Raw genomic sequence first — 23536 nt, forward strand, 5'->3', positions numbered from 1 at the left:
AGAGAGACAGGCAGAGAGCACATGGTGAGAGAGATAGTGCATGTGTCGATAGGGACTGAGAGAGGGGCAGACACAAAGTTATTGATTGTGAAGCTACTTGATTCTACTTGTTAGAAGCTGCATTATTCATAGCTATAAGGCTGTTGTATGAACTGTGTCTATAGCAGTGTAATAAACCAGGTTGAACGTGTTGGTGACACTTATTCACTGACACACTGTCTCTCTCCCAGAGCTCTCTGCTGCCCCCGGTGGCTGGCCACACCCTCACACTGCGCCGCGGCTCCTCGCTGCTCCTGATTGGAGGATACTCCCCCGACAACGGCTTCAACCACCTGCTGCTGGAATTCAACCTGGAAACCGGCAACTGGACTGTGGTGCCCCATGCCGGCACGCCCCCTACTGGTGAGGAGTGGTGCGCTACGCACGGTTGCAGCCACAGCCCAGCCTGCAGAGCGTCGCTTCTGCCTGAGCTGTGTGCACTGCTGCTGCCGAGCTGGTAACCCTCCCTCTCTTGTCCAGGGCTGTACGGCCACTCGGCCGTCTATCATGAGCAGACGGATGCTGTCTACGTCTTTGGCGGATACCGTTTCCACGTGGAGACAGTGGAGCCATCAGGGGAGCTGTACAGCCTGTACTACCCCAACCTCACCTGGAGCCTCCTAGCCCCATCACGGGGTAACAAGGTATGAGGGTCCCCAGACACACTGTTCTCACAGATACTGTCTCGTAACAGGCATTGTGCTCTGTGTACTCAGCAGAAAGTCAGTCACCCAGTAAAGTCCTGTGATAGTCACCGTTTTATATATGAAAGATATATTATTAATTATATATTACGCTTCAGTAAAGACACAGTCTTGTAATAGTCAATGTGCTTCATGTGTAAAATATTACAGTCAGTGTTCAGTAAAGACACAGTCCTGTAATAGTCACTGTGCTTCATGTGTAAAATATTACAGTCAGTGTTCAGTAAAGACACAGTCTTGTAATAGTCCCTGTGCTTCATGTGTAAAATATTACAGTCACTGTTCAGTAAAGACACAGTCTTGTAATAGTCCCTGTGCTTCATGTGTAAAATATTACAGTCAGTGTTCAGTAAAGACACAGTCTTGTAATAGTCAATGTGCTTCATGTGTAAAATATTACAATCAGTGTTCAGTAAAGACACAGCCCTGTAATAGTCCCTGTGCTTCATGTGTAAAATACTGCAGGATGTTCAGTAAGGACATGGTCCTAGGAATTTCCTCTCTCTCTCCAGCCTCTCTCCAGTTTCTTCCACGCAGCTGTGGTCCTGAAAGACACCATGGTAGTTGTGGGAGGCAGGACGAAGGAGGAGGAGTACAGCAGCAGCGTCTCTCTCTACCAGATCACCTGCAACACCTGGATCCTGCCCTCTGAGCTGGGTGAGACACCACTGACACACCCTGGTGGCCTAAGAGACAGGGAGACAGACACACTAAGACACCCTAAGACATCCTGAGGCATGAAGACAGACACTCTAAGGGAGACACTTTGAGGGACACTGAGGTACCTTTAGAAGACTCAAATCTTAACCCCCCTCTTTTTCAGACCCAGCTGTTGGGGATCCTGTGAACGCCTCGGTCTCTCTGGCGATGGTGAGGTCTGGCGACCGGCTGTACCTGACAGGGGGGTTCAATGGGGTGACCCTAGGTCGCATGGTGACCCTGACCCTGCCCTCTGACCCTTGCTCCGTGCTGCGCAGCCCCGATGCCTGCAACTCCACCAGCGGCAGCTGTGTCTGGTGTCGGGGGGGCTGTGTGTTGTCCGATACGGCGGAGAGGTGCGTTCGCCGGGATCGGGAGCCGTCCGGAATCAGACCCCTGTGCCCGGAGCGGGAATGAGCTGCACGGATATGAGACACTTGTAGCCCATTTGAAACACACGTTTTACACAGCGAAGTAGGAAGGACGATCGAATCCAGATTCTCCACATGATACTTTGGTGTAGTTATAGTGTGACGCTGACCAGCGTCTGTCTGACGGCTGAATTTAACAGTCCAGCCCCCCATCTTCTAACCCCTTCATCTAGGACAGCCCTGGACGAGCTGGAGCCTGGCCCAGCAAGCAATGGGCGCAAGGCAGGACACATCCAGGAGGGAACACACTCACACTCACACCACAGACAGTCTTCCCAGGAGCCAGTTAACCCACCAGCATGTCTTTGGACTGTGGGAGGAAACCAGAGCACAGCGGTCGGCGAAACTCGTGCAGACTCCACACAGAGAGCAGCCACTCCTGAACACTGGCCTCTCACACACTGCTGTCTGCTGACCGGTGTCTGTCCGGCTTTCTTCAAGAACAGTCCTGAGTGGTTGCCGAATCGGAGCCTGACTCCTCTCTCTCCTCCTCTGTCGCTCCCCAGGCTGGGCTGTGCTGTCGGTCACTCTCAGTGCTTCCCGATGCCCCGGTTTCCAGATGAGTGTCGCAGACTGAAGACCTGCAGTGAGTGCCTGGCCAGACACCCCAAAACCATGAGCCTCGATCCAAGACAGGTACACATTGACACCCCAGAACTGTACAACCCCACAGCCTCTCTCCCAGTGCAGTGTTAATGGACTGGAGTGTCCAGTCAGTGTGTCTGTATGAACCCCTCTCTCTCTCAGTGCAGTGTTAATGTACTGGAGTGTCCAGTCAGTGTGTCTGTATTAACCCCTCTCTCTCTCAGTGCAGTGTTAATGTACTGGAGTGTCCAGTCAGTGTGTCTGTATGAACCCCTCTCTCTCTCAGTGCAGTGTTAATGTACTGGAGTGTCCAGTCAGTGTGTCTGTATTAACCCCTCTCTCTCAGTGCAGTGTTAATGTACTGGAGTGTCCAGTCAGTGTGTCTGTATTAACCCCCCTCTCTCTCAGTGCAGTGTTAATGTACTGGAGTGTCCAGTCAGTGTGTCTGTATGAACCCCTCTCTCTCTCAGTGCAGTGTTAATGTACTGGAGTGTCCAGTCAGTGTGTCTGTATGAACCCCTCTCTCTCCCAGTGCAGTGTTAATCAGTGTGTCTGTATTACCCCTCTCTCTCTCAGGCGGGCCGCCAGTGTAAGTGGTGTACTAACTGTCCAGAGGGAGTGTGCATCAGCAGTGATGTCAGCTGCACCTCGGAGCATGATTGCCGGATCAACCAGCGTGAGATCTTCGTGTCCAGTAATTGCTCGGAGACATCCTGCGAGGCCTCCGATTGCCCCAAGTGCACAGCTTCTGGGAAGTGCATGTGGACACGCCAGTTCAAACGCACGGGTCAGTACTGGACAGGTCAGACACAGGTCACACACGGGGTCATGGCAGCACAGGTCAGATGCAGGCTGGTCTCTGCCTCCCCTGACTGTGCTCCTCCCCCTCAGTCAGCTCCTCCCCCCAGCCAGCTCCTCCCCTGACTGTGCCCGTCCCCCTCAGTCAGCTCCTCCCCCTGGTTGTGCCCCGCCCCTCTCAGTCAGCTCCTCCCCCTGGTTGTGCCCCGCCCCTCTCAGTCAGCTCCTCCCCCTGGTTGTGCCCCGCCCCTCTCAGTCAGCCCCTCCCCCTGGTTGTGCCCCGCCCCTCTCAGTCAGCCCCTCCCCCTGGTTGTGCCCCGCCCCTCTCAGTCAGCTCCGCCCCCTGGTTGTGCCCCGCCCCTCTCAGTCAGCTCCTCCCCCTGACTGTGCCCCTCCCCCTCAGTCGACCTCTCCCCCTGACTCTGCACCTCCCCCTCCCCCAGCCCCTCCCTGATGGATCACACTCTTTGAAGGATCCCCAGACTGGGACCCACTGTCTTGGGTGTGTTTTTCCTTTTTCCTGTGTTTTTCCTGGTGGTTCCATTTCACCCCGGAGTTCTCAGATCACTCCCTCACTGGAGCTGTTTGAATGGCCCGAGGTTCGAGCCGCAGCTGGGCAGCCCAGCTGGGGCGCAGAGGCGGAAAGACGAGAGCCCCGTCTTACTGGGCTCCCCCTCTCTGTCCCTGCAGGCGAGACCCGCCGGATCCTCAGCGTCAACCCCACCTACGACTGGACCTGCTTCAGCCACTCGCTGCTGAACGTGTCGCCCATGCACGTGGAGTCCAGCCCACCGCTGGCCTGCCCGCCGCCCTGCCACACGCTGACCACCTGCCAGGCCTGCCTGGGCTCCCGGGGCGCCGACGGCGGCTGGCAGCACTGTGTGTGGAGCGTGGGCCTGCAGCAGGTACTGTCTGTCTCAGGGCAGCGCTAATGTACTGGAGTGTCCAGTCAGTGTGTCTGTATTAACCCCTCTCTCTCTCAGTGCAGTGTTAATGTACTGGAGTGTCCAGTCAGTGTGTCTGTATGAACCCCTCTCTCTCTCAGTGCAGTGTTAATGTACTGGAGTGTCCAGTCAGTGTGTCTGTATTAACCCCTCTCTCTCTCAGTGCAGTGTTAATGTACTGGAGTGTCCAGTCAGTGTGTCTGTATGAACCCCTCTCTCTCTCAGTGCAGTGTTCATGTACTGGAGTGTCCAGTGTGTCTGTATTAACCCCTCTCTCTCTCAGTGCAGTGTTCATGTACTGGAGTGTCCAGTCAGTGTGTCTGTATTAACCCCTCTCTCTCTCAGTGCAGTGTTAATGTACTGGAGTGTCCAGTCAGTGTGTCTGTATTAACCCCTCTCTCTCAGTGCAGTGTTCATGTACTGGAGTGTCCAGTCAGTGTGTCTGTATTAACCCCTCTCTCTCTCAGTGCAGTGTTAATGTACTGGAGTGTCCAGTCAGTGTGTCTGTATTAACCCCTCTCTCTCTCAGTGCAGTGTTAATGTACTGGAGTGTCCAGTCAGTGTGTCTGTATGAACCCCTCTCTCTCTCAGTGCAGTGTTAATGTACTGGAGTGTCCAGTGTGTCTGTATTAACCCCTCTCTCTCTCAGTGCAGTGTTCATGTACTGGAGTGTCCAGTCAGTGTGTCTGTATTAACCCCTCTCTCTCTCAGTGCAGTGTTAATGTACTGGAGTGTCCAGTCAGTGTGTCTGTATTAACCCCTCTCTCTCAGTGCAGTGTTCATGTACTGGAGTGTCCAGTCAGTGTGTCTGTATTAACCCCTCTCTCTCTCAGTGCAGTGTTAATGTACTGGAGTGTCCAGTCAGTGTGTCTGTATTAACCCCTCTCTCTCTCAGTGCAGTGTTAATGTACTGGAGTGTCCAGTCAGTGTGTCTGTATTAATTTCCTCTTTCTCTTCTAGTGTTTCAGTCCCTCATTTCTTCCCCTGCGGTGTGAGGCCGGACAGTGTGGTCGGCTGGTCTCGGGTTCAGAATCCTGCACACCACAGTGCTCCCAGTTCACCCAGTGCTCCCAGTGCATTGCCCAGCCGCAGTGTGGGTGGTGTGCCAGCAGGGGGCAAAATGGCGTCGGACAGTGTCTGCAAGGCGGGCTGGATGGTAGGTGTCAACAGGAACATCTGTCTGTCTTTCAGTGTCGCAGAAGACAGCTGGTCCCGTCCTGTTACACCAGGAGGACAGCTGGTCCTGTGGTTCAGATCCAGTCCTGTTAGACCAGGAGGACAGCTGGTCCTGTGGTTCAGGTCCAGTCCTGTTAGACCAGGAGGACAGCTGGTCCAGTGGTTCAGGTCCAGTCCTGTTAGACCAGGAGGACAGCTGGTCCAGTCCTGTTACACCAGGAGGACAGCTGGTCCAGTGTTCAGGTCCAGTCCTGTTACACCGGGAGGACAGCTGGTCCAGTGGTTCAGGTCCACTCCTGTTAGACCAGGAGGACAGCTGGTCCAGTGGTTCAGGTCCAGTCCTGTTACACCAGGAGGACAGCTGGTCCAGTGGTTCAGGTCCAGTCCTGTTACACCAGGAGGACAGCTGGTCCTGTGGTTCAGGTCCAGTCCTGTTACACCAGGAGGACAGCTGGTCCAGTGGTTCAGGTCCAGTCCTGTTACACCAGGAGGACAGCTGGTCCTGTGGTTCAGGTCCAGTCCTGTTAGACCAGGAGGACAGCTGGTCCTGTGGTTCAGGTCCAGTCCTGTTAGACCAGGAGGACAGCTGGTCCAGTGGTTCAGGTCCAGTCCTGTTAGACCAGGAGGACAGCTGGTCCTGTGGTTCAGGTCCAGTCCTGTTAGACCAGGAGGACAGCTGGTCCTGTGGTTCAGGTCCAGTCCTGTTAGACCAGGAGGACAGCTGGTCCAGTGGTTCAGGTCCAGTCCTGTTAGACCAGGAGGACAGCTGGTCCAGTGGTTCAGGTCCAGTCCTGTTAGACCAGGAGGACAGCTGGTCCAGTCCTGTTACACCAGGAGGACAGCTGGTCCAGTGTTCAGGTCCAGTCCTGTTACACCGGGAGGACAGCTGGTCCAGTGGTTCAGGTCCACTCCTGTTAGACCAGGAGGACAGCTGGTCCAGTGGTTCAGGTCCAGTCCTGTTAGACCAGGAGGACAGCCGGTCCAGTGGTTCAGGTCCAGTCCTGTTACACCAGGAGGACAGCTGGTCCGGTGGTTCAGGTCCAGTCCTGTTACACCACGAGGACAGCTGGTCCAGTGGTTCAGGTCCAGTCCTGTTACACCAGGAGGACAGCTGGTCCGGTGGTTCAGGTCCAGTCCTGTTACACCACGAGGACAGCTGGTCCAGTGGTTCAGGTCCAGTCCTGTAAGTCCAGGAGGACAGCTGGTCCAGTGGTTCAGGTCCAGTCCTGTTAGACCAGGAGGACAGCTGGTCCAGTGGTTCAGGTCCAGTCCTGTTACACCAGAAGGACAGCTGGTCCAGTGGTTCAGGTCCAGTCCTGTTAGACCAGGAGGACAGCTGGTCCAGTGTTCAGGTCGTGCGTGTATGACCCCCCTCTCTCCCCATGTCAGGTGGGAGTGGGGGCGGGTGTCCCCAGTGGAACGGGACGTGGTCTTTCCTGCGCTGCCCCTCGGAGGACGAGTGTTCGAACGGCCACCACGACTGCAACTCCACGCAGGACTGCCACGACCTGCCTGAGGGATACTACTGCACCTGTCGCTCTGGATACCTCCTGCACAAGTAACCAGGGCTTTCACTGTTAATGACACCGTTCGTCATGAAGACAGCGATGTGTTTGTGTGTGAAGACGCTCCCTCTCCCTCTACCTCTTTCTCTCCGTTCCTAACTCTCCATCTCTCTCCCACTCTCTCTCCCTCTCTCTCCCTCTCTCTCGTCCTCTCCCTGTCTCTCAGTGCAACAGGCCAGTGTGAGCCAGTGTGCGCTCAGGGGTGCGTCAATGGAAGCTGTGTGGAGCCAGGGGTGTGTCGCTGTCACTTCGGCTACATCGGTGAGAACTGCTCGGTGGAGTGTCACTGCAACAAGCACAGCAACTGTGCCAGCACGACGCGGCAGGACGTGTGCCTGGAGTGTCACAACAACACCATGGTGAGTCTGGAGACACACAGGGGTTAGAGACACAGCAGCACCATGGTGAGTCTGGAGACACACAGGGGTTAGAGACACAGCAACACCATGGTGAGTCTGGAGACACACAGGGGTTAGAGACACAGCAACACCATGGTGAGTCTGGAGACACACAGGGGTTGGAGACACAGCAACACCATGGTGAGTCTGGAGACACACAGGGGTTGGAGACACAGCAACACCATGGTGAGTCTGGAGACACACAGGGGTTAGAGACACAGCAGCACCATGGTGAGTCTGGAGACACACAGGGGTTAGAGACACAGCAACACCATGGTGAGTCTGGAGACACACAGGGGTTAGAGACACAGCAACACCATGGTGAGTCTGGAGACACACAGGGGTTGGAGACACAGCAACACCATGGTGAGTCTGGAGACACACAGGGGTTAGAGACACAGCAACACCATGGTGAGTCTGGAGACACACAGGGGTTAGAGACACAGCAGCACCATGGTGAGTCTGGAGACACACAGGGGTTAGAGACACAGCAACACCATGGTGAGTCTGGAGACACACAGGGGTTAGAGACACAGCAACACCATGGTGAGTCTGGAGACACACAGGGGTTGGAGACACAGCAACACCATGGTGAGTCTGGAGACACACAGGGGTTAGAGACACAGCAACACCATGGTGAGTCTGGAGACACACAGGGGTTAGAGACACAGCAACACCATGGTGAGTCTGGAGACACACAGGGGTTGGAGACACAGAAACACCATGGTGAGTCTGGAGACACACAGGGGTTAGAGACACAGCAACACCATGGTGAGTCTGGAGACACACAGGGGTTGGAGACACAGAAACACCATGGTGAGTCTGGAGACACACAGGGGTTGGAGACACAGAAACACCATGGTGAGTCTGGAGACACACAGGGGTTAGAGACACAGCAGCACCATGGTGAGTCTGGAGACACACAGGGGTTAGAGACACAGCAACACCATGGTGAGTCTGGAGACACACAGGGGTTAGAGACACAGCAACACCATGGTGAGTCTGGAGACACACAGGGGTTAGAGACACAGCAACACCATGGTGAGTCTGGAGACACACAGGGGTTGGAGACACAGCAACACCATGGTGAGTCTGGAGACACACAGGGGTTAGAGTCACAGCAACACCATGGTGAGTCTGGAGACACAGGGGTTGGAGACACAGCAACACCATGGTGAGTCTGGAGACACACAGGGGTTAGAGACACAGCAGCACCATGGTGAGTCTGGAGACACACAGGGGTTAGAGACACAGCAACACCATGGTGAGTCTGGAGACACAGGGGTTGGAGACACAGCAACACCATGGCGAGTCTGGAGACACACAGGGGTTAGAGACACAGCAGCACCATGGTGAGTCTGGAGACACACAGGGGTTAGAGACACAGCAACACCATGGTGAGTCTGGAGACACACAGGGGTTAGAGACACAGCAACACCATGGTGAGTCTGGAGACACACAGGGGTTAGAGACACAGCAACACCATGGTGAGTCTGGAGACACACAGGGGTTGGAGACACAGCAACACCATGGTGAGTCTGGAGACACACAGGGGTTGGAGACACAGAAACACCATGGTGAGTCTGGAGACACACAGGGGTTGGAGACACAGCAACACCATGGTGAGTCTGGAGACACACAGGGGTTAGAGACACAGCAACACCATGGTGAGTCTGGAGACACACAGGGGTTAGAGACACAGCAACACCATGGTGAGTCTGGAGACACACAGGGGTTGGAGACACAGAAACACCATGGTGAGTCTGGAGACACACAGGGGTTAGAGACACAGAAACACCATGGTGAGTCTGGAGACACACAGGGGTTAGAGACACAGCAACACCATGGTGAGTCTGGAGAGACACAGGGGTTGGAGACATAGCAACACCATGGTGAGTCTGGAGACACACAGGGGTTAGAGACACAGCAGCACCATGGTGAGTCTGGAGACACACAGGGGTTGGAGACACAGCAACACCATGGTGAGTCTGGAGACACACAGGGGTTGGAGACATAGCAACACCCTGGTGAGTCTGGAGACACACAGGGGTTGGAGACACAGCAACACCATGGTGAGTCTGGAGACACACAGGTGTTGGAGACACAGAAACACCATGGTGAGTCTGGAGACACACAGGGGTTGGAGACATGGCAACACCATGGTGAGTCTGGAGACACACAGGGGTTAGAGACACAGCAACACCATGGTGAGTCTGGAGACACACAGGGGTTAGAGACACAGAAACACCAACGTCAGCCTGGTGATGGACAGTCATACTGTGGCTATTCTTCTCAGGGTCAGCACTGTGAGAGGTGTAAGCCGCTGTTTGTGGGCTCAGCGGCGAACGGCGGGACGTGTCGGCCGTGCCAGGAGTTCTGCCGAGGGAACAGCGCCATCTGTCTGACACGGGAGGAACTTGACAAGGCCAAGGGGGACCCCACCAGCTTCCCCCTGGACCCTCAGAGAGTGAGGGACCCCGCCTGACGTCCTGCTCCCTGCCCTCTCCGGCTCTCTCGCTCTGCCTGCCCGTCTCTCCCTCTGAGACTCTGGCCTGTCTCTCTGCCTCTCCCTCTGCTTCGCCTTCTTTACAGATTAAATCTGCTTCCGACAGACAAAGGCCGTCCACACTCTTGTCACACGGTCCCTCACAGTTCGTCAACGGCTCAGTCAGCGTGTCATGAACGTCACACAACCAGTGGCGGCTCTGTTACAGTCCCGCCCTTAACCCTCCTCTCCCCATCTCGCCCTGACTCTCGCTCTCTGCCCACGCCAGATTGTGCAGTGGGTGTCCGAGGGCCCCTCGGAGGACAGCGCCGTCTGCGTCCACTGCCAGAACAACAGCATGGGGGACAAGTGCGACAGCTGTCTGAGCGGCTACTTCCTGCTCAGCGGGAAGTGTCACAAGTAAGGCGATACAGAGCTGTCATCGTCTCTGACCTGCCCATGTCAGGCATTACTGTCCAGACTTGGAGAACGCCCAGTGTGCTGTAGTCACTGTGCTTCCTGTATAAAATATTGCAGTCAGTGTTCAGTAAAGACACAGTCCTGTAATAGTCACTGTGGTTCATGAGTAAAATATTACAGTCAGTGTTCAGTAAAGACACAGTCCTGTAATACTCATTGTGCTTCCTGTATGAAATATTACAGTCAGTGTTCAGTAAAGAGACAGTCCTGTAATATTATACTTCCTGTATAAAATATTACAGTCAGTGTTCAGTAAAGACACAGTCCTGTAATAGTCACTGTGCTTCCTGTATGAAATATTACAATCAGTGTTCAGTAAAGAGACAGTTGTGTAATAGTCACTGTGGTTCATGAGTAAAATATTACAGTCAGTGTTCAGTAAAGACACTCCTATTAGAGTCATTCTACTTCAGGTATAAGATATTAAAGTCAGTATTAAAACGATGTTGCTGAATGCTCTGTCTGTCCTGTAGGTGTCAGTGTAATGGACATGCAGACACGTGCAATGACCAGGATGGGACAGGCTGCCCCTGCCAGAACAACACAGAGACGTCTTCATGTCTGAGCCAACAGAGTGACAGAAAGGAGTGCTATCGTCAGCAGGTATCCTCATCCTTTTCATGCTGTACCAGTGTGTCTGTATTAACCCCTCTCTCTCTCAGTGCAGTGTTAATGTACTGGAGTGTCCAGTCAGTGTGTCTGTATTAACCCCTCTCTCTCTCAGTGCAGTGTTAATGTACTGGAGTGTCCAGTCAGTGTGTCTGTATTAACCCCTCTCTCTCAGAGCAGTGTTAATGTACTGGAGTGTCCAGTCAGTGTGTCTGTATTAACCCCTCTCTCTCTCAGTGCAGTGTTAATGTACTGGAGTGTCCAGTCAGTGTGTCTGTATTAACCCCTCTCTCTCTCAGTGCAGTGTTAATGTACTGGAGTGTCCAGTCAGTGTGTCTGTATTAACCCCTCTCTCTCTCAGTGCAGTGTTAATGTACTGGAGTGTCCAGTCAGTGTGTCTGTATTAACCCCTCTCTCTCTCAGTGCAGTGTTCATGTACTGGAGTGTTCAGTCAGTGTCTGTATTAACCCCCCTCTCTCTCTCTCTCAGTGTGCTAAGTGTAAGGACTCTTTCAATGGGACTCCAGTTAATGGACGCCAGTGTTACCGCCAGTTCAATGTGGACAACGAGTGCTGCTTCGACCCCACGTCCCAGACCAACTGCTTCCACGAGCCCAACATCCGCAACCTGCCGGCGGGCCGCACCGTCTTCTTCGCCGCGCAGCCCAAGTTCACCAACGTGGACATCCGCGTCACCATCGACGTCACCTTCGGCGAGGTGGAGGTGTACGTGTCCAGCTCGCACGAGACCTTCATCGTGGACGTGGACAGGGCCACCGGCGTGCACACCATCCGCGTCGAGGACGAGCGGGAGGCGCCGTCGCCGCTGCGGGGCGCCCCGGGCAACCTGTCCTCCAGCGCGCCCGCGCTGGCCCTGGCTCAGCCGGCCGGCCGCGCGGCGGGGGAGGGCCGCGAGATCCGCGAGGAGCGCGCCCAGGGCCTGATCACCTACATCACGGTGCGGCGGCCGCAGAGCGTCCTGATCGTGCGCGGCGTGCGCGACCGCGTCGTCATCACCTTCCCGCACGAGGTGCACTCGCTCAAGTCCAGCCGCTTCTACATCGCGCTGCGCGGCGTGGGCGGCCCGCGGGCCCCCCAGGGCGAGTCGCAGGGCCTGATCTTCCTGCGGCAGGACCAGGCCCACATCGACCTCTTCGTCTTCTTCTCCGTCTTCTTCTCCTGCTTCTTCCTCTTCCTGTCCGTCTGCGTGCTGCTCTGGAAGGTCAAGCAGTTCCTGGACTTCCGCCAGGAGCAGCGGCGCCACATCCAGGAGATGACCAAGATGGCGTCGCGGCCCTTCGCCAAGCTGACCGTGTACCTGGAGCCGGAGGAGCCGCAGCTGGTGTACCTGAGCGCCGCGGGCGGGGGCGCCGTGTCCGTCTCGCAGCTGCGGGCCGGCCTGGGCCTGGGGGGCGGCGGGGGCTCGGCCGTGGCCCGGGGGCGGCTGGCGGTCTCCTCCTACGCCAAGCCGGACCGGGAGGGGGGCGCGCCGAACCCGCCGCAGGCGCCGGGCTGCGGGGGGGGCGCCAACGGCACGGGCCCCCACCCCCACCAGCACCTGCCCCTGCAGTACCTGCACGTGCACCAGTACAGCCACCACAGCCACCACCACGGCCACGCCGGCTACCAACACTTCTGCCGCACCGACCCCTTCCTGTCCCAGCTCATGGGCTTCTCCTACTCCTCCTTCAAGGTGGGGCCCATCACCCTGGAGCCCACCGACGACGGCATGGCCGGCGTGGCCACCCTGCTCTTCCAGCTGCCCGGCGGCATCCTGGCGCCCAACCGCGCCTGCCTGGGCTCGGCCCTGGTCACCCTGCGCCACAACCTGCAGGAGTACTGCGGCAGCTCGGGCCACTCCGGCTCGCAGCATCGCAAGGGCCTGCTGGGACACCAGCACCTGACCACCATGTCCATGTAGGGAGAGAGGGGAGAGGAGAGAGGAGAGAGGAGGGAGAGGGGAGAGGGGACTGGGGTAGAGAGGAGGGAGAGGGCACCTGACCACTCTGTCCATGTAGGGAGAGGAGGTAGAGGACTGGGGGAGAGAGGAGAGAGGAGGGAGAGGGCACCTGAGCACCCTGTCCATGTAGAGAGAGGAGAGAGGGGGCACCTGACCACCATGTCCATGTAGAGGAGGGAGAGGACTGGGGGAGAGAGGAGAGGGGAGAGGGCACCTGACCACCATGTCCATGTAGAGAGAGAGGAGAGAGGAGAGAGGAGAGAGGAGAGAGGAGAGAGGAGAGAGGAGAGAGGAGAGAGGAGAGAGGAGAGAGGAGAGAGGAGAGAGGAGAGAGGAGAGAGGAGAGAGGAGGGAGGAGGGAGGAGGGAGGAGGGAGGAGGGAGGAGGGAGAGGGCACCTGACCGCCCTGTCCATGTAGAGAGAGGAGAGAGGAGGGAGAGGGCACCTGACCGCCCTGTCCATGTAGAGAGAGGAGAGAGGAGGGAGAGGGCACCTGACCACCATGTCCATGTAGAGAGAGGAAGGAGAGGACTGGGGGAGAGAGGAGGGAGAGGAGAGGAATGGGAGAGAGGAGTGGGGGACAGACATGGAGAGGATTGGGAGAGGAGGGAGGAAGAGAGGACTGGGGGAGAGGAGAGAGGAGGGAGGAGGTAGAGGGTGGAGTCAGGGAAAGGGAGAAGTACTGAAGTTGGGAGCCAAGTACTGTAAGAGAAGAGAAGACTATAAACACTTGTTCGATCTGTTTTTTTTTAATCTACAAGTTTCTCGGTTGTATAACGCTATGCACAGCAGCGCTCTGAATAGAAACCTTTCTGCTTTGAGCTCAACACTAAATGCGTTCTGTAGCCAATGGGAAATGGGGAGAGGGGAGGGTCACCCCATAGGAACCAATCCAGCTTTAGTTTCTGCACTGCCCCAAACACTAAAGGAAACCATCGCCCAATAGCTGACCGGGAGGGGAGGGGCCATCATGTGCATTACACTGATTGACAATCACGTCCACCAATACAACACTACAATTAGAGGGGTGGAGCCATCCATTTATTGACCAATAAGCTCTGACGTCCTGAAACATTCCAGCAAACGAGCTGGAGAAGGGGGTTGTGGTCGTTAAGAGTTTAAGCAGCAGAAGGACTGTCCTGCAGTGGATCTGTGTGTGAAGAGTAGTTATTGACCTGGTATTGCTTCGTCTGCCTGTGTTCTTGAATTTCTGACGATCAGATGGTCAGGCCCTGTTACCCCTGCGAATGAAGGAATCTGACTGGACAGTTCTGATGCCTATTATATTTTTGTTAGTTTTATTTGTAATTGTTTTTTTTTTGTATTTATTTGTTGTCGTTCCTATTCACCTTTGACCTTTACTGCGATTCTCCTGCTTCGCAGTCAGTGCTGGGCTCTGATTGGACAGCAGACCTTTGACCAGCCAGTGACTCGAGTGTTCTGATTGGACAGCACTGTCAAAGGGGTGGATTGGTGCTGCTTTGGATTTGACATGCCTTATGTGTGAAAAGGATTCCGATTGGACCAACTGGCTGTGGAATTCATATCGCTTTGTTCTGATTGGACTGCTTGGCTGCCTGTCTGTGAACACAGCTTTCTGATTGGCCATTGTTTTGGTTTATTTTTGTGCTTTTTTTTTTGTCCCATGGAACACTTTTGGGATGCGAATGGGAATCTCCAGATCAAAACTCGGAGTGGGAGAGCAGGACTGCAGGAGGGGAAAGCACAGGCCTGGACCCTCCGGGCAGCGCCGGTCCGGTCCGGTCCGGTCCGGTCCGGTGCAGTCCTCTTCCTCTGGGACCTTTTTGTTGTGTTGCTGCTGTTGTCGAGATTGTCCGTGCAGGCATCAAGGTCAGAACATAAATCGCAGACCTCAAGTGTCGTCTTTTATACTCACCGTTATTAAACTGCTCCCGTCAAAGGTCTCCGTCGCCACTGTGCTTTCTGGGAAGGTTCTGGACTGGGGGGAGATTAGAAATATATTGATATCCCTGCTGAGCAGCAAACCATACTCTGTCAGATCAATTACCTCTGTTAAACTCCCTGCCACTCTGGAGCAGAGAGCTTTAAAGGAGCCCCAGTCTCACTGTGCTCTGTGTCAGTGTTACAGGTAGAGACACAGCCCTTATAGAGTCAGGAGACTCATCTCCCTGCAGTCTGGAGCAGAGAGCTTTAAAGGAGCCCCAGTCTCACTGTGATCTGTGTCAGTGTTACAGGTAGAGACACAGCCCTTATAGAGTCAGGAGACTCATCTCCCTGCAGTCTGGAGCAGAGAGCTTTAAAGGAGCTCCAGTCTCACTGTGACCTGTGTCAGTGTTACAGTTAGAGACACAGCCCTTATAGAGTCAGGATACTCATCTCCCTGCAGTCTGGAGCAGAGAGCTTTAAAGGAGCCCCAGTCTCACTGTGACCTGTGTCAGTGTTACAGGTAGAGACACAGCCCTTATAGAGTCAGGAGACTCATCTCCCTGCAGTCTGGAGCAGAGAGCTTTAAAGGAGCCCCAGTCTCACTGTGATCTGTGTCAGTGTTACAGGTAGAGACACAGCCCTTATAGAGTCAGGAGACTCATCTCCCTGCAGTCTGGAGCAGAGAGCTTTAAAGGAGCTCCAGTCTCACTGTGACCTGTGTCAGTGTTACAGTTAGAGACACAGCCCTTATAGAGTCAGGATACTCATCTCCCTGCAGTCTGGAGCAGAGAGCTTTAAAGGAGCCCCAGTCTCACTGTGACCTGTGTCAGTGTTACAGGTAGAGACACAGCCCTTATAGAGTCAGGAGACTCATCTCCCTGCAGTCTGGAGCAGAGAGCTTTAAAGGAGCCTCAGTCACAGTGTGACTCTCTCCTTGATCTGTGCTCTCTCTGCCTGGCCCACTTTCTCCTTTCTCCTCTCTCCTCACTGTGCCTCCCTCTTTCTCCTCTCTCCCTCCTCACTACACCTTCCTCTCCCTCTCCCCTCCTCTCTCTCAGCTCCGTTATTTCCAGTAGTCTCATTTGAAGCTGCAGGATGAAACATTACTGACCAGAGTATACTCCTCTCTGGGCAAAGGAAAGGAGCTCAGTAAAAAAAATTAGAATGGGCCTTTTACCAACAGCCATTAGTGCTCAGACAAACCTGGGGGCACAAGAGGAGACAGCAGGGAAATTCATTAAAAATGGGGAGTTGGGGGGGGCTCATTACACAAAGGGTGGTAAGAGTGTGGAACAAGCTGCCCAGCCGATATCCTGTTTTCTCTTAGGAAAGAGCTGGATGAGGTCCTGGAGACCAGGTAATTAGCTATTAATTACCAAACGGCATGGACAGCTGAATGCCTCCTCTCATCTGTGACCCATCTGCTTGTCTCCTGCAGACGATGTCCATGAAGTAACATCTGCTCTCCAGCCAGCCCTCTGCTGGGGCAGCAGTACTCTGTACCACTGGTCCTGCCACTGTCCTGTCCTCTGTACACACTGTCCTGTACACTCTCCTGTCCTGTGTACACTCTTCTGTCCTGTGTACACTGTCCTGTCCTCTGTACACTCTGTCCAGTGCTGTAGCGCGCACTCTATTGTCCTGTAGCCTGGACAGCAGGCAGGCGGTACCTCCGTGTTAACTGCACTGCAGTCGTGTCCCATCGCCGACCAATCACAGAGCGCTGGTCTGGGCTTAAAGAGCAGCTCCTGGCCAATCGGAGCCGAGGAAATGTGGGTCCCAGACGCAGCGAGCGGCGCTCTGATTGGCTGCCGGTGTCGTCAGTCTGTCCCGGGTGTGCTTCCGGGTTTCGTCGCCTTCGCCTGCAGCTGCTGCTTCTTCAGAGGAGAGGAAGACTCGTCTCGCAGGAGGGCAGCCGCTCCGCTCCGGCTGTCTGCGCCGACTCATCCGCACGTCCCCGCCCGCGACAGACGGCTGCGTGCATGGGCTCCGCCGCGGCTCGGGCACTGCGTGTGCCGGCTTTGTGAGAGAAATAAGAGCCAGAGAGCCCCCCGGGGGGGCGGGGGCTCTGCAGGTTTTGCTCCGGAGCGGGCGTGGGGGGGTCTGTCCACAGGGGCGAGAGCGCCGTGCGAAGCGGGACGAGACGAGACGAGACGAGACGAGACGGACCCTCGCCTGCAGACGCGGTAGGTGGCTTTGTTGCTGTGAAGGTCGCCGGTGGTCCTGCCGCCGGGCTGTCGATGCCCTGTCGATACCCCGGCCAGCGCGGCGGCGTCTGCAGAGCTGCTGGCCCGGCTGTGTGGCGCCGTTCAAGTGACACCTCTCACCTCTCAGCCTGTTACAGTGATGCTGTATCCCAGGGGACCTGATGTAATCTCTCAGCCTGTTACAGTGACACTGTACCCCAGGGGTCCTGATGTAATCTCTCTGTTACAGTGACACTGTACCCCAGGGGTCCTGATGTAATCTCTCAGCCTGTTACAGTGACACTGTAGCCCAGGGGTCCCAGGGGTCCTGATGTAATCTCTCAACGCCATGACAGTGACACTGTGCCCCAGGAGTCCCGAGGTCACCCCAGTCACTGTGGGGCCTGGGGGGGTCTGCAGTCAGTGCAGGGCCTTGTTCATGAGCATGTCCAGTCAGTCTCACCGTCTAACTGGCAGCCAGTGCACAGCAGTGAGGACAGGAGTGATGTGCTGAGGCAGCCTTGCTTTAGGATGCACACAAGCCTCTGACTGCCCCTGTGCTGCCTGGGGGGGCGGGGCATGAGGGGTGGCTGTGGGGTAGGTTCAGGCGCAGCTTGTCCACACCAGTGTCTGCTCCTCTGTCACGGTGCAGAGAGTGAGCCTGCTGTCCCTGTGTCTTTCAGCACGGCCATCCGTCTCCCTGGCAACGGGACACGAGCGACTGTATCCCGGGAATGGATCTTGCTCGGGTCAAGGTGGAGGAGCCCGAGGCGGGGCCGCTCTGGGTCGAGGGCGAGCCGGACCCTAGACTGCGCCAGCAGTGGGTCCAGACGGCCAGCGGCTCTGTCCAGGGCCCGGGCCCGATCGGCGCAGTGGAGCTGGTCCGCATCAAGGAGGAGCCTCTGGATGGCGAAGTGCAGTCCGTCCGGATCAAAGAGGAGTTCGCCGAGCCGGAACCGGAACCAGAACCTGGACCGGACTCGCTGTGGCCCGGCCCGCTCTGCGTGAAGCAGGAGAGTCCCGACCCGCTTCTGACCCGGATCAAAGAGGAGCCGGTCCCGCCGGAGGCGGTCCGGATCAAGGAGGAGTCCGAGGACGTGGAGCTGGACCTGGCTCTCCTGGGCGGTGTCGACCCGGCCCGCGTGAAGAGGGAACCCAGCCCGGGCGAGCTCGAACCCGCGCCGGCGGCCCCGCTGCTAGGCCCGGGGAAGTGGGAGGAGCCCGGACCTGACCCCGCCCACGTCAAGCAGGAGTGTCCCGGGACGGACGGCGGCTCGGATCAGACTTCGCCTCCGGACAAGGACTCGGGTGAGAGGGGGCTGGGGTCCGAGCGGGTAACTGATATATTTCTTCCTTTCATCTGGCCCATCATTCCTGTTCCTCTGCTCTCAGTGTTCACAATTCAGAAGCTTCATGGTCCTGACTGAGGACGCCCAGTGCTGCCAGAGCACATCGACAGACACTTACAATACCAGCACATCACAGAGCAATGCTGAGAGACAGGCTCACTGTTCCTCAGGCTGGGATAGGAGATCACACACTGTATTATTATTACTGAGAGACAGGCTCACTGTTCCTCAGGCTGGGACAGGAGATCACACTGTATTATTATTATTGAGAGACAGGCTCACTGTTCCTCAGGCTGGGACAGGTGATCACACACTGTATTATTATTACTGAGAGACAGGCTCACTGTCTGTTCCTCAGGCTGGGACAGGAGATCACACACTGTATTATTATTATTGAGAGACAGGCTCACTGTTCCTCAGGCTGGGACAGGAGATCACACACTGTATTATTATTATTGAGAGACAGGCTCACTGTCTGTTCCTCAGGCTGGGACAGGAGATCACACACTGTATTATTATTATTGAGAGACAGGCTCACTGTCTGTTCCTCAGGCTGGGACAGGAGATCACACACTGTATTATTATTATTATTGAGAGACAGGCTCACTGTTCCTCAGGCTGGGACAGGAGATCACACACTGTATTATTATTGAGAGACAGGCTCACTGTTCCTCAGGCTGGGACAGGAGATCACACACTGTATTATTATTACTGAGAGACAGGCTCACTGTTCCTCAGGCTGGGACAGGAGATCACACACTGTATTCTTATTATTGAGAGACAGGCTCACTGTCTGTTCCTCAGGCTGGGACAGGAGATCACACAGTGTATTATTATTATTGAGAGACAGGCTCACTGTCTGTTCCTCAGGCTAGGACAGGAGATCACACACTGTATTATTATTATTGAGAGACAGGCTCACTGTTCCTCAGGCTGGGACAGGAGATCACACACTGTATTATTATTATTGAGAGACAGGCTCACTGTTCCTCAGGCTGGGACAGGAGATCACACACTGTATTATTATTATTGAGAGACAGGCTCACTGTCTGTTCCTCAGGCTGGGACAGGAGATCACACACTGTATTATTATTATTGAGAGACAGGCTCACTGTCTGTTCCTCAGGCTGGGACAGGAGATCACACACTGTATTATTATTATTGAGAGACAAGCTCACTGTCTGTTCCTCAGGCTGGGACAGGAGATCACACACTGTATTATTATTATTGAGAGACAGGCTCACTGTCTGTTCCTCAGGCTGGGACAGGAGATCACACACTGTATTATTATTATTGAGAGACAGGCTCACTGTCTGTTCCTCAGGCTGGGACAGGAGATCACACACTGTATTATCATTATTGAGAGACAGGCTCACTGTCTGTTCCTCAGGCTGGGACAGGAGATCACACACTGTATTATTATTATTGAGCGACAGGCTCACTGTCTGTTCCTCAGGCTGGGACAGGAGATCACACACTGTATTATTATTATTGAGAGACGGGCTCACTGTCTGTTCCTCAGGCTGGGACAGGAGATCACACACTGTATTATTATTATTGAGCGACAGGCTCACTGTCTCCCTCCTCTCTCTCCGGGCCCAGAGGTGAAGCCGGAGTTCTTCCCCTGTCCTCACTGCACCATCTCCTTCACGGCCGAGCCCTACCTGGAGAAGCACATCAAGTGGACGCACCACGAGGAGTACCTGGAGCTGCTGCGCGCCCGCGCCGCGGCCAGCGGGAGGCCGGGCCCGGGGCAGGAGGGCGGCGAGGGCGCGTCGGGCTCGGCTGAGGGCGCGCTGGCGGCGGGGGGCCACAGCTGCCCCGTCTGCTCGCAGGCCTTCGGCACGCGCGCCCAGCTGGAGTCTCACCGCCGGCGCGCCGGGCACCAGGGCGAGGAGGGCGCCGCCAAGCGGCACGCCTGCGCCGACTGCGGCCGGAGCTTCAACTACCGCGGCAACCTGCAGAAACACCGCCGGACCATGCACGACGGGAAGGAGGTAGGTGTCCCTGCAGGGGGCGCTGTCGCCCCCTCCTGTCTCCTTGTCTGGACACCCCACTATTCCTCTCCCAGGGTCCCCCGTCCCTCTGACCCCACAGACACCCCACTATTCCTCTCCCAGTGTCCCCCGTGCCTCTGACCCCACAGACACCCCACTATTCCTCTGCCACTGTCCCCCGTCCCTCTGACCCCACAGACACCCCACTATTCCTCTGCCACTGTCCCCCGTCCCTCTGACCCCACAGACACCCCACTATTCCTCTCCCAGTGTCCCCCGTCCCTCTGACCCCACAGACACCCCACTATTCCTCTGCCACTGTCCCCCGTCCCTCTGACCCCACAGACACCCCACTATTCCTCTCCCAGTGTCCCCCGTCCCTCTGACCCCACAGACACCCCACTATTCCTCTGCCACTGTCCCCCGTCCCTCTGACCCCACAGACACCCCACTATTCCTCTCCCAGTGTCCCCCGTGCCTCTGACCCCACAGACACCCCACTATTCCTCTCCCAGTGTCCCCCATCCCTCTGACCCCACAGACACCCCACTATTCCTCTCCCAGTGTCCCCCGTCCCTCTGACCCCACAGACACCCCACTATTCCTCTCCCAGGGTCCCCCGTCCCTCTGACCCCACAGACACCCCACTATTCCTCTCCCAGGGTCCCCCGTCCCTCTGACCCCACAGACACCCCACTATTCCTCTCCCAGTGTCCCCCGTCCCTCTGACCCCACAGACACCCCACTATTCCTCTCCCAGTGTCCCCCGTCCCTCTGACCCCACAGACACCCCACTATTCCTCTCCCAGTGTCCCCCGTGCCTCTGACCCCACAGACACCCCACTATTCCTCTCCCAGTGTCCCCCGTGCCTCTGACCCCACAGACACCCCACTATTCCTCTCCCAGTGTCCCCCATCCCTCTGACCCCACAGACACCCCACTATTCCTCTCCCAGTGTCCCCCATCCCTCTGACCCCACAGACACCCCACTATTCCTCTCCCAGTGTCCCCCATCCCTCTGACCCCACAGACACCCCACTATTCCTCTCCCAGTGTCCCCCGTGCCTCTGACCCCACAGACACCCCACTATTCCTCTGCCACTGTCCCCCGTCCCTCTGACCTCTGACCTCTGTCCTGTGCCGCAGGGGAAGTCGGGGTGCGCCTGCCCGGACTGCGGGAAGCAGTTCAGCACCCCGGGGAACCTGCGGGTGCACCGGCGCATCCACGCGGGCGTGAAGCCCTTCGGCTGCGAGCAGTGCGGCAAGCGCTTCACCGAGCTGGGCGGCCTGCGCAAGCACCAGCGCATCCACGCGGGCGTGCGGCCCTACCGCTGCGCCGACTGCGGCAAGGAGTTCGGCCGCGTGCACCACCTCAAGTCGCACCAGCGCACGCACTCGGGCGAGAAGCCCTACGCCTGCGCCGACTGCGGCCGGCGCTTCGGCCACTCGGGCGAGCTGAAGATCCACCGGCGCACGCACTCGGGCGAGAAGCCCTACCACTGCCCCGACTGCGGCAAGAACTTCGCCGTGATCAGCAACCTGCGCTCGCACCAGCGCGTGCACTCGGGCGAGCGCGCGCACACCTGCGCCGACTGCGGCCGCAGCTTCGGGGAGCTGGGCGTGCTGCGCAAGCACCGGCGCGTGCACACGGGCGAGCGGCCCTACCACTGCACGGCGTGCGGCAAGCGCTTCAGCCGCATCCACCACCTGAAGACGCACCAGCGGACGCACACCGGCGAGCGGCCCTACGCCTGCCCCGACTGCGGCAAGACCTTCAGCCAGTCGGGCGACCTGACCAAGCACCGGCGCACGCACTCGGGCGAGAAGCCCTACCCCTGCCCCGACTGCCCGCGCAGCTACAACAACTCGGGCGACCTGCGCAAGCACAGCCGCACCCACTCCGGCCTCAAGCCCTACGCCTGCCCCGACTGCGGCAAGGGCTTCCGCATGATCCACCACCTGAAGACGCACCGGCGCGTGCACACGGGCGAGCGGCCCTACCTCTGCCCCCACTGCCCCAAGACCTTCAGCCGCCAGCACCACCTGGACTCGCACCGGCGCCGCCACTGGGCCAGCGGCACCGCCAGCGCCGGGGACGCCGCCAGCACCAGCGCCAGCGCCAGCGCCGCCGCCGCCACAGAGACGTCCTCCACACAGGCCGGGCCAGGGGACGGGCGAGGGGTGAAGGGCGAGGAGAAGGAGGAGGGTGAGGAAGAAGAGGGAGGAGGGGGGTGAGGAGGGAGGAGGAGGAGGGTGAGGAAGAAGAGGGAGGAGGAGGGTGAGGAGGGAGGAGGAGGGTGAGGAAGCAAAGGAGGAAGGAGAGGAAGAGGGAAGAGGAGGGAGGAGGAGGGTGAGGAGGAGGAGGGTGAGGAAGAAGAGGGAGGAGGAGGGTGAGGAGGGAGGAGGAGGAGGAGGGTGAGGAAGCAAAGGAGGAAGGAGAGGAAGAGGGAAGAGGAGGGAGGAGGAGGGTGAGGAAGAAGAGGGAGGAGGAGGAGGAAGGAGAGGAAGAGGGAAGAGGAGGGAGGAGGGCGAGGGTGAGACAGTGCTGGCGCTGTGCGCTGCGGACCGGGGCGGGCAGGCGTCTCTCTGGGCTCCAGACACAGAGCAGGCCTGGGGGTCCATCACTCTGTGTCACTCTGTATCACTGTATCACTCTGCGCTCACACAGACAATAAATCACACTAACGCCTGACTGCTGGGCTCTGTTCCTCACTCCACCACCGGGCGGCGCCACAGAGTCTCGGGGAGAGAGGATCTCTGGGATAGTGAGGCCTGGGGGCAGACTGGGGTCTGACTGGGGTCTAACTGGGAGACAGACTGGGGGGCAGACTGGGGTCTTACTGGGAGACAGACTGGGGGTCTGACTAGGGGTCTGACTAGGGGTCTGACTGGGAGACAGACTGGGGGTCTGACTAGGGGTCTGACTAGGGGTCTGACTGGGAGACAGACTGGGGGTCTGACTGGGGGTCTGACTAGGGGTCTGACTAGGGGTCTGACTGGGAGACAGACTGGGGGTCTGACTGGGGGTCTGACTAGGGGTCTGACTAGGGGTCTGACTGGGGGGCAGACTGGGGTCTTACTGGGAGACAGACTGGGGGTCTGACTAGGGGTCTGACTAGGGGTCTGACTGGGGGTCTGACTAGGGGTCTGACTAGGGGTCTGACTGGGAGACAGACGGGGGGTCTGACTGGGGGCAGAGGGGTGACAGGAGCTGGTGGGGTCA

At 57.1% G+C, this 23536-nt stretch overlaps 2 protein-coding genes across 4 annotated transcripts in view; both read left to right on the forward strand.

Moving 5' to 3' along the window:
* megf8 (multiple EGF-like-domains 8) overlaps nucleotides 1–13122 on the forward strand; it is a 33299-nt gene extending 20177 nt beyond the window's left edge. For 2 of the 3 annotated variants that reach the window (XM_088621183.1, XM_088621184.1), the window contains exons 30-43: nucleotides 231–402; nucleotides 520–683; nucleotides 1256–1400; nucleotides 1567–1798; nucleotides 2380–2509; nucleotides 3035–3245; nucleotides 3947–4161; nucleotides 5161–5356; nucleotides 6766–6934; nucleotides 7108–7300; nucleotides 9636–9806; nucleotides 10114–10244; nucleotides 10778–10907; nucleotides 11403–13078. In XM_088621183.1, coding sequence (XP_088477309.1) covers nucleotides 231–402; nucleotides 520–683; nucleotides 1256–1400; nucleotides 1567–1798; nucleotides 2380–2509; nucleotides 3035–3245; nucleotides 3947–4161; nucleotides 5161–5356; nucleotides 6766–6934; nucleotides 7108–7300; nucleotides 9636–9806; nucleotides 10114–10244; nucleotides 10778–10907; nucleotides 11403–12833 — 3690 coding nt within the window. In that variant the 3' untranslated portion in view covers nucleotides 12834–13078. The other variant, XM_088621185.1, reaches the window with a different exon arrangement.
* Nucleotides 13123–16596: 3474 nt separating this feature from the next.
* LOC148640301 (uncharacterized) lies at nucleotides 16597–23005 on the forward strand. The gene is made up of 4 exons (XM_088621233.1): nucleotides 16597–16966; nucleotides 17650–18274; nucleotides 19918–20312; nucleotides 21460–23005. Exons 2-4 carry the CDS (start codon nucleotides 17701–17703, stop codon nucleotides 22546–22548), a joined length of 2058 nt encoding a protein of 685 aa, XP_088477359.1. The 5' UTR covers nucleotides 16597–16966; nucleotides 17650–17700; the 3' UTR covers nucleotides 22549–23005.
* The last annotated feature ends 531 nt before the right edge of the window (nucleotides 23006–23536 follow it).

This window comes from Lepisosteus platostomus, chromosome 26, assembly GCF_059453375.1.
Source record: "Lepisosteus platostomus isolate fLepPlt1 chromosome 26, fLepPlt1.hap1, whole genome shotgun sequence".
Lineage (NCBI taxonomy): Eukaryota > Metazoa > Chordata > Actinopteri > Semionotiformes > Lepisosteidae > Lepisosteus > Lepisosteus platostomus.